The sequence below is a fragment of the Papaver somniferum genome, chromosome 8, assembly GCF_003573695.1.
Source record: "Papaver somniferum cultivar HN1 chromosome 8, ASM357369v1, whole genome shotgun sequence".
NCBI lineage: Eukaryota > Viridiplantae > Streptophyta > Magnoliopsida > Ranunculales > Papaveraceae > Papaver > Papaver somniferum.
The window spans coordinates 90,337-100,690 of NC_039365.1; the positions used below are offsets into that span (position 1 = coordinate 90,337).

The window sequence follows — 10,354 nt, forward strand, 5'->3', positions numbered from 1 at the left end:
TGATGTTGAATTGGTCCAGATGGGTGTTCCATTTGGCTATTCTGCCCACTTTTCCCGTGCTTTTGAGGACTGCTTCCAATGGTGCTTTGCATGGGACCCTGACGAGGTGAGTTAGGAAGTAGGTTCTCAGCTTTTGAGTAGCCCATACCAATGCGAGGATGAGCTGTTCGATCTTGGTATAGTTCCTTTCCGCAGAATTGAGAGTCTTGTTGACGTAATAGATAGGCTGTTCTATCTTCGTATTGGTTTTGACCAACACTGCGCTGACTGCGTCTTCTGTTGCTGCTATGTACAATGCCAAAACCTCATCAGGATCTGGCTTCTGCAGGATCGGGATTGAGGCTAGGTGTTCTTTGATTTTTTGGAATGCTTCCTCGCATTCAACGGTCCATTCGAACCTGCTCCATTTTTTGAGAATATTGAAGAAATGTTTGCATTTGTCCGAGGATCGGGCAATAAATCTGCCCAAAGCTGCTATGGATCCATTGAGTTTCTGTACTTCCTTTAAATTCTTTGGGGATGGCATTTCTACTATGGCCTGAATCTTTGCTGGGTCTACCTCGATGCCCCTTTTTGTTACCAGATACCTGAGGAATTTCCCCGAGGTGACATCGAAAGTACATTTCTCCGGATTCACTTTCATGTGATGTTTTCTCATTGCTTCGAAGATATTTCTCAGATCCTGGTGGTGATCTTTGCGCAGCTTGCTTTTGACGAGCATGTCGTCAACGTAGACTTCTAAGGTTCCTCCAATCCATGGCTTGAAGATAGCATCGACCATTCTTTGGTATGTTGCCCCTGCGTTTCGAATCCGAAGGGCATTCTAGTTTAGCAATAAAGGCCATGTGGGGTGTAGAACGTTGTGTGTGGCTGATCTTCTTCTGCCAGGGCCACTTGGTTGTAGCCAGAATGTTCATCCATGAATGACAGTTCTTCATATCCTTCTACTGCTTCTACCAGCTGATCTATGCTTGGCAGGGGATAACTGTCCTTTGGACATGCCTTGTTGAGATTAGTAAAGTCGATGCATATTCTAACCCCTCCATTTTTCTTAGGAACAATGACCATGTTGGATATACAGGTAGGGTACTTGACTTCCTTGATAAATCCTGCCACTACGGGAAAAATATACATCTACAACTGGATATTTACAACTCTTCGCTAAACATCGTAGAAAGTCATATGTTTTACAACTGGTTTCAAAGGAAGAGTTGTCGTATATCATCACTGCCAACCCTTAGGAAACAAGGGGTTGCCTAAGAAAACAAACGACAACTCCTTAAGCAAAAACGTTGTGACGACATTTAGCTATAACAACTCTGTTCCATAAAGGTAGTGACTAAGCCTATCACAATTTTCACAAGAGTTGTTGAAGAACACCAAAATATGATGATGAAAAATAGTGTTAGAGGGGAGATTCGAACATGAACCTACTGCATGGAAGTCTGGCTCATCAACCATCCTTACAGTTCACAAGTTTTTTTTTTTTTTTCTTTTTTTTTTAATAAAAACGCATAACAACACTTATAAGTGTTGTTGAAGTAAAAATATAGAATGTTGGAAAAAATGAGATTAGAAGGGAGATTCGAACATGAATCTACTGCATGGAAGTCTAGCTCATCAACCATCCTTACCGTTCACAAGTTTTGGTTGTTTTTTTTCTTAATAAAAATGCATAACAACACTTATAAGTGTTGTTGAAGTAAAAATATAGAACGTTGGAAGAAATGAGGATGGGGGAATTTGATCCTCAGCCTCCGAGCCTGGTTTGCATGCAATATTCATAAATAGGGTTTTTTTAAGGTTTCGTAGAATATTCCGAAAGAATATTACCTGTAAATGAATTGGTCGTTCGTAACAAGTTTCTGACTTAGAGTAGTCCACTCCTGGCCAGGTTTCGATCTCGGAGCCTGGTATGCATACAATATGCAGAAATATGGTTTGTTTAAGGTTTCGTAGAATATTCCGAAGGAATATTATCTGTAAATGGATGAATTCGTCGTTCTTACTAAGTTTCTGACTTATAGTAGTCTACTCCCGTCCAGGTTTCGATCTCGGAGTCTGGTTTGCATACAATATGCAGAAATACGGTTTGTTTAAGGTTTCGTAGAATATGCCGAATGAATCTTACCTGTAAATAGATGGATTCGTCGTTCTTACCAAGTTTCTGACTTATAGTAGTCAACTCACGACCAGGTTTCGATCTCGGATCCTGGTATGCATACAATATGCAGAAATAGGGTTTGTTTAAGGTTTCGTAAAATATTCCGATGGAATCTTACCTGTAGATCGATGGATTCGTCGTTCTTACCAAGTTTCTGACTTAGTAGTCCACTCGCGGCCAGGTTTCGATCTTGGAGCCTGGTTTGCATCCAATATGCATAAATAGGGTTTGTTTAAGGTTTCGTAGAATATTCGAAGGAATCTAACCTGTAAATGGATGGATTCGTCGTTCTTACTAAGTTTCTGACTTATAGTAGTCCACTCCCGACCAGATTTCGATCTCGGAGCCTGGTTTGCATACAATATGGAGAAATAGGGTTTTTTTAAGGTTTCGTAGAATACTCCCAAGGAATCTTACATGTAAATGGATGGATTCGTCGTTCTTACCAAGTTTCTGACTTAGAGTAGCCCACTCGCGGCCAGGTTTCGATCTCGGAGCCTGGTTTGCATCTAATATGCAGAAATAGGGTTTGTATAAGGTTTCGTAGAATATTCCGAAGGAATCTTACCTGTAAATGGATGGATTCGTCGTTCTTACCAAGTTTCTGACTTATAGTAGTCCACTCCCGGCCAGATTTCGATCTCGGAGCCTTGTATGCATACAATATGTAGAAATAGGGTTTGTTTAATGTTTCGTAGAATATTCCGAAGGAATCTTACCTGTAAATCGATGGATTCGTCGTTCTTACCAAGTTTCTGACTTAGAGTAGTCCACTCGCTGCCAGGTTTCAATCTCGGAGTCTGGTTTGCATCCAATGTGCATAAATAGGGTTTGTTTAAGGTTTCGTAGAATATTCCGAAGGAATCTTACCTGTAAATGGATGGATTCATCGTTCTTACCAAGTTTTGTGTGTGTTTAAGGTTTCGTAGAATATTTCCATGGAATCTTACCAGTAAATGGTTGGATTCATCGTTTTTGTGGACTTTCAGACTTCTTGTTCATAGTTTGTAAGTCGTTATACCGAACTTGAAGTTTGGATCGACACTGAGCTTCATATTCATCAATTTCGATGATGTATCATGCTAATTTTGAAGTCAGAACCCTCTCAGAGCTTTGTGGTTCATAGATTATAGGCCATTATACCAAGTTTGAAGTTCGAATCGACATTGAACTTCATATTTATCGATTTTGATGATGCATCATGCTAAGTTTGAAGTCATAACCCTCTCAGAGCTTCTTGGTTCATAGTTTGTATGTCGTTATACCACATTTGAAGTTTGAATCGACATTGAGCTTCATATTTATCGATTTCGATGATATATCATGCTATTAATGTGAACTAAAGCTACTTCATGACATGTATGACTAGTCAAAATTACTCCATGACCTATGTAACTAGTCGAAATTCAGTCCGGAAGCACAAAGAGAAAGCACAAAAGCACAAAGAAACACACCAATTATCCGATTGATTTCTTATTTTTCAACTTTATTCTTATACATTTTTTGGATTTTCTTAAATCAAAATGTCGATAAGAATGTGCTACATTTATTCATATTTTTTTTGGATTTTTTTCGTGTCGAAGGTTGATAATCAAACCGAATACACGAGCTCGTATTAGCACAAAATGAAACACATACTTCTCAATCCGCATGAGCATCTTAAATACAATCTCAACCGTCAAGATCTTTTCTTAATCCGTATGAGCATCTCAAATACAATCTCAACCGTCCATCGGATTCACTCTTTTCTTCTTTCTTTTTTTCCCGAAGCATAACCCTCCTTCAACCACTCGAACCCAATTCCTATATGTTTTTCTCTCAATCACCACCGCTGAAGAACACCTCTACTCCACAGATGACGACGGCGCTCCATCACCACCGCTGCTCTTCTCTCGACCCCTCTTCTTCATCATCTTCTCTCAATCTCTCTCTTTAACTCCCCCTTTCTCTCATCCGCAACAGTCAATAGTAGCAGCTCATCAAATCCAGATCTGAACCAAATTCTAATCAACCCCATCACTGATTCAAGTTACACAAAACCAAATTTCTTCTCGGTAACAATCGACGGCGGCCCTAACTCAAGTTTTCTTCAAATCTTCATCACATAACTTAATTCTTCCATCTCTAGAAGTTCTCGATTCATCAAAATATTCTTCTCAATCTAGAACCTCATCCCAATTCCCATAACCGAACCCTGTAAGTGATCGGTAGTTGATGTTGGCAGTGATGAAGATGGTAATGGTCGTTAATGGCAGAAATTGTATTAGGGTTTGCTGTGAATCTCAGAGGAGGATTTTAAGACAACTAAAGTAATCAGGGGCGAAGGAGAAGAATGGGAGAGTATGAAACAACAAGCACAGCAACCTGGTTCTTCTGAATATGAGCAGGAAAGTGAATTTGAAATCAAAGAGGAGGAAGAGAAAGAGGAAGATATGGAGAAGAATGGGAGAGGAGGTTGGAATTTGTATTCGGTATTGATTCTTGTTGGTCCTGTATTTGGATTCGTATTGATTTTGGTATGTGGGTATAGTGGATTGGTATTGATTTTGAATTGTGGATTGAATTTTTTGTATTAGGCTAATGCAGCGTCGGGGATTACTGGCACGATGATTGCAAACAAAGGTTTTTGGAATTGAAGTAAAAAAGGACTTTCCGTTTTGTTGTGTACAAAATTGAAGAGAAGGATAAGCAAAAGCAAATTATTCTGGAGAAGCTTGGCGAGTCAGCTGAAAGCTATGAGAATTGCCAAAAGAGAAAGGTTATTCTTTCTTGAATAGTCTAATCTTTGCAAATCTTTATTATCTCCATTTTTAGTTAATCGTTTCTCTGCAATGCGCCTAATTCTTTTCTCATACTACCTTTTAAATTGTGGACCAGGTGGTAGAAGTATTCGAACTAGCAGACATTTGATGACAAGGAAAAACCAATTTAGGTCAACATTTTCAGATAGCTAATTACATGTATCTAATATATTAAGCGGTTTTGTAAATTGTGACAACATCGTTGTTTTTTTAGAGAGCCTTTGTGTAGTTGTCCTTGGTCTTTCTTTCATGGAGCCTTTGGGTTGTTTAAATTTTCATTTTGGTCTTTTATGATTAATGGATGACTAGGTGTTAAGATAGCTAATTACATCAGTGATCATCGGTTATCTGTTTGTTTATCAGATAGCTCACATGTAATTAACTATGTTTTAGCTGTTTGTTTCTCTGGTCTTTTTAGGTGTTCTACATTCTCACTTTGGTGATTATCGGTTCTCCGAACAAATACGACGCCCTTTAAATTGAAGGTATTATGTACTTTCATCAGATTATGTTCTATCTACTCCTGCTTTTAAACCCAAGTCTTAGAAACCTCCAAACTGTACCGATTGTGCTCCTCTATGCTCCTCTAAGGTCTGTTTCCACGCTTTCTTTCTAATTCCTTTTTCCGATTTGGATTTTGTTTCAATCACCATGTTTTTACATTTGTTTTCGTTAGTTGCATTTACACTGGCCTGCATCTTCAAGAAGGACACGATATGTTTGTTAGAAGGGTACGGTGTTTCCAAGCACCGTGTTTTTTTTTACGGTTTTTTATTTGAATAAGTTTGTTAAAACTATATAATTGTGTGTTTTCTACTGTGATATACTGTACGAGAAGTATCGAGATGTTGTGTTGTACTGTATGAGCAATATCGAGATGCTATGATACATCATGCCAGTGGGATTGGAGTAGTTAGGGGCCACCTTAAAGTCTATAGTCAGGTACCGTCATGCTTATGGATTGTTTTCTTACAAATCCAAGTCCCAGAGCTCGAAAGATCTCTTGACAAAATCTTGATGACCATCGTCTCACCGTTCTCTCAAATTAAGGTCTGGAAGTTGTGCGTCAGCATACGTATTTCCGTATTTTTTATTATTTATGCGATTTTTAAACGGGAATATATGCGATTTTGTTGTCTGATAGGAATTCTGGTCAGGGTTAGAACTGTGAGTAACCTTTGTCTCATTATTGTGTTTTGAAGGTCTCATGATACCACAAGGGTGAGGACCAAGATGATTTACGCGAGTTCATAGGAGAGTTTCAAGAGAGAGCTTGACGGAATTCAGGTAGAGTTGCAAGCAACTGATCCTACTGAGATGGATCTTGATGTCATTAGAAGCCGAGCTTTTTAAATAATATGATGATTTCTGAACCCTGGGCATTGGAGTTTTGCCCTCCAATGCAGTTGCTTTTACTTAAAATGAAATGTCTATATTCTATGGGACGGTTGATTTGGCTTAGATACGATGTATTGGCTTGTTTACCATTGCAAGCTAATATGTAACAGTTTGTGTGGGCAAATGACACCCTTGATTTGTTCTTTCTCTTTCTTTCTAAATTTCAAGATGTTGACATCTTTTATACCTCTATCTGTTTCACTTATTACAATGTAGGCAATCTCTTACACATTTCTGAATGATATCTTGGTGACTTGTTAGTCTATTCAAGTAAAAAATTTCATAATCTTGATATTGCTATTCTCGTTGGCTGTTCATCTCAATTTTGGCTACTTGAGTATGGAATTAGTTACAGCTTATCTTTATTGTATTTTTTCTTAGTTGAAATGAATATGGCTGAAACTGAGTCTTGAGATAAAAATGGGATTGCAGTTGGTGATGAAGATGCCGCAATACAATGAATGGCCTGCGAACCTAGTTGTATGTTAGGACATTTGGAAGCAAGATGAATGGAGTGATGTGAAATGGTAATGGGGAATGCTGGTATGATGGCTGTGAAGAAGGGAATGTATGTCTCATGAAACTGGTGGTGTTGAGCTGTTGCAGTAGCACATGAATGGACTACAGTTAAGGCTCAGATGGATTCAGCTGATAGATTTGAGGAGAATGGCTTAGGATATTGGTGCTGTGACTGTGATGCTGCTGCCATGGCTAGGTTGTCAAGATGCAGATGTTGATGCAATTAATGCTTTGAGGAGGATGTCTGGAATGGTGGTTGTGTAGTGCAGTGGACAGCAGGGGATGAGTTTTCTTGTTTTCTTTGGCAGAGGCAATTGTTCCAAACCGGAGGTGGTCTAGGTGGTGGTAATGGAGGTGGCATTGCTACCAAGGTCGTATGCCTGACAGAGGTGGTTACTGCAGATGAGCTTAAAGATGATGAAGAGTATGAAGATATTTTGGAAGATATGAGGGTAGAAGGTGGAAAATTTGGTAAGTTAATGTCTTTGTTTCTTATATTCGAGCTTTTGTTTTTTTTGTGTTTCGCAGCCTTTGGAAATATTTGATTTCACGCCCCAATTAAACGACTAGTTTACACTTTTGGACCTTCAGAATAATTTGTTTCTAACTCGTACATTTTGCGATTGTAGGTACATTGATGAATATTGTCATCCCCCGTCCACAACCTAACGGTGAACCCTCTCTAGGACTTGGAAAGGTTAGTTTCAGTGTAAGGTATTGTTAAATGACACTCTTAGGTTGACTGTTACTTTGTATTATAAAATTTTGACTGTTACTTTGTATTGCTAAATGACACTCTTCTCCTGTAGGCTTTCGTTGAGAACTACGACACTTCATGTATAAGACAGTGCCTCTACGGTATCATCTACCACTATGTTTCTCATAATCGGTGTTAGGTTTACCAAGAAGAGAGTGTGCAGCAAAAATGGATCATTTCCATTTAGCAATGTAACCCAGACTACCATACTGGAACGTGTATGCTACTGTCATATTTGTAGGGAAGGCCAATATTTGTGTTTTACGATTTATATGATATTTTTAGTCATGTTCAAAGAATCTATCATTTTATTTTCTTTCGTTGCGCAACACACTTTCATACAAGGTGATTTGAAGTTAGCTAGGTAATGCAATTGGAGTGGTAGGTTAACTTGAATGAATGTAAATGTGCTACACTGGCATGTTAATGTGAATGTGAAATACTTTCGGCAATTCATGCAATTCGGTTTCAGCTATAATTTTTTTTTCAAAATAGTTTTATGCACACAACTTCTAATAAGAGTTGTATTCCATATTTCAACTACACATACCAAAGGTTGTGAAAAATGTCTTTACGACATAACCAGGTGTTGTCCAGGATAGTTCGACAATTCATACAAGTGTTGTGCAAGTATTATTCATAATACTGGTAATTGTTGTTGTATATGTTTCTACGATATACTACTTATGTTGTCCACGATTTTTCTACAATACAAGCAAGAGTTGTGTTAGGTTATCAAAAAAAATCGAAAGAGAATCACAACATTGACAAACTATTGTCGAACCATGAATCACATCACCCTTTACAACACTTGTCATCCATTGTAGAAAAACTTGGACTTTCTACAATACCCCCGTTCCACAATGCATGAAATGGAGTTGTCGTAGGGTTACTGCAACTCTTATCTTGTGTCGTCAATGATGTTTTTTCCCGTAGTGTGCGTCTAGTAGTTTCCGAAGTTCTGTTTCTACTGCCTCGTGATACTCTGGAGCTACTTTTCGTATTTTCTGCCTGAACGGGGGCGTGCCCGGTTTGATGCATAGCTCGTGTTGGATTACTTTTGGGTCAATCCCCGGAATATCTCCTAGCTTCCAGGCGAACACATCCGCGTATTCCTTAAGTAATTTGGTTAAAGAATCTTCTCTTCCTTCGTCCATTATGGTCCCTATTTTGATCATCTTCGGGCTTTCTTCCGTTCCTATGTTGATTTCTTTTACGGGCTCCACTGGTGTGAACACAGGCTTCGGATTTCCGAGGACTGGGACGTTCTTTAATTGTTATTTAGCGTGTTTCTGTCCTTCGCTGGTTGTTGAAGTACTTGTATCTGTGCTTAGGACATTATCATCTTTCGTCAAGCCCTTCCCTGTAATTTCCTTGAGGAACAGGTCTATGGCCTTCTCTTTCGCGGTTTCTTTATTTTTTACTCTTCGGATTTTTCGCTCCTCTTCTTGCTCGTTGTTGATATGATCCTGAGTGGCCTGGCACTCTCTCGTAGTGACCCGATCTCCCTTGATTTCCATTACTCCCTCAGGTGTTGGGAATCTGAGATATTGGTGGTACGTTGCCGCAACTCCTTTGAGTTTATGTATCCATTTTCGTCCAATAATGGCGTTGTAGGGGGATGGGATGTCCACCACACTGAATCGGGTTTCTAGTTTCATGTGCCCTGCGTTAACCTGCAACACGATGTCTCCCAAGGGCTTCGTGGGTGCTCCATTGAATCCGTAGATGGTGTAATAAGAGGTCATTAACTGTTCATCATGGAGCTTCATCTGTTTGAATGCATCGTAAAATAGGACGTTTACGGAGCTTCCCCCGTCTATGAGGATCTTTTTGAGGTTACATCCAGCTACTGGTAGTGTTAGGACCAAGGGATCGTTATGTTCTTCCATATCTTCTTCGATTTCTTCGGCATCGAAGATGATAGGAGATTGCATCCACTCTTCGTGCTCGTCCACCTCTATTCCATCGACCTTATACAATTCGCAGCGGTCTTCGAATTGCTTCCATAACCTCTTTCATATCTGCGCTGTAAGTGAGGGCCCTGTGGCTTTGGAACACGAGATGGTGTTGATTGTGCGGTTTCCTTCCGGAAGTTGGACTGGTTTGGTTCGCTTGGATCTATCCTCGGTAATATCCTTTCGTACGTAATGTTTGAGCTCTCCCGCATCAATTAATTTTTGGATCATTATTTTAAGGTTCTTGCATTTTTCGGTCTGGTGTCCGTTGAAACAATGATATTCACAGTAATCTTTAGACTTCTCGGATCTCGGGGGCTGCTTTCCCTTAGACCATGGCCACTCCAGGTTTTCCCTCCCTTTGATCTCTCGTAGGATACGAGCATAGCTAGCGTTGAGTTTCGTGTAAACTTGATCTTCGAATTTTCGGTCACCTGTTCTTCGTTCATCCCTTCGTTCCTTCCTATCTTCGTGAGGTCTCTCCACTGAGCAACTCCTTTTGGCCCCATTGGTTCGTTCTGTTGAATTGGTGCGGTGAGATCTCTGCGGATATGCCCTCGGGTTTTCCCGTTGAATTTCTTCAAGTCGAGCGTGTTTTTCAATAATTATTCGAAGATCTCCCTCTGTCTTAGGCACGCTTCCATGAATTTCAACAAATAGGGGACTCATTCGGTCTAATCCCCATTTATAGCAATTGATGCTTACCACTGGGTCCACGCTCCCTATGGCTTGGCAGATCTTGTGCCATCTGTTAGTG

General features: G+C 39.7%; 1 protein-coding gene across 1 annotated transcript; it reads left to right on the top strand.

The window, feature by feature from the left end:
- Positions 1-6,893: 6,893 nt before the first annotated feature.
- On the top strand, positions 6,894-7,778 carry LOC113304111 (splicing factor U2af large subunit A-like). Its single transcript, XM_026553174.1, has 5 exons — positions 6,894-6,906; positions 7,079-7,134; positions 7,191-7,353; positions 7,512-7,579; positions 7,692-7,778. Exons 1-5 carry the CDS (start codon positions 6,894-6,896, stop codon positions 7,776-7,778), a joined length of 387 nt encoding a protein of 128 aa, XP_026408959.1.
- Positions 7,779-10,354: the final 2,576 nt, after the last annotated feature.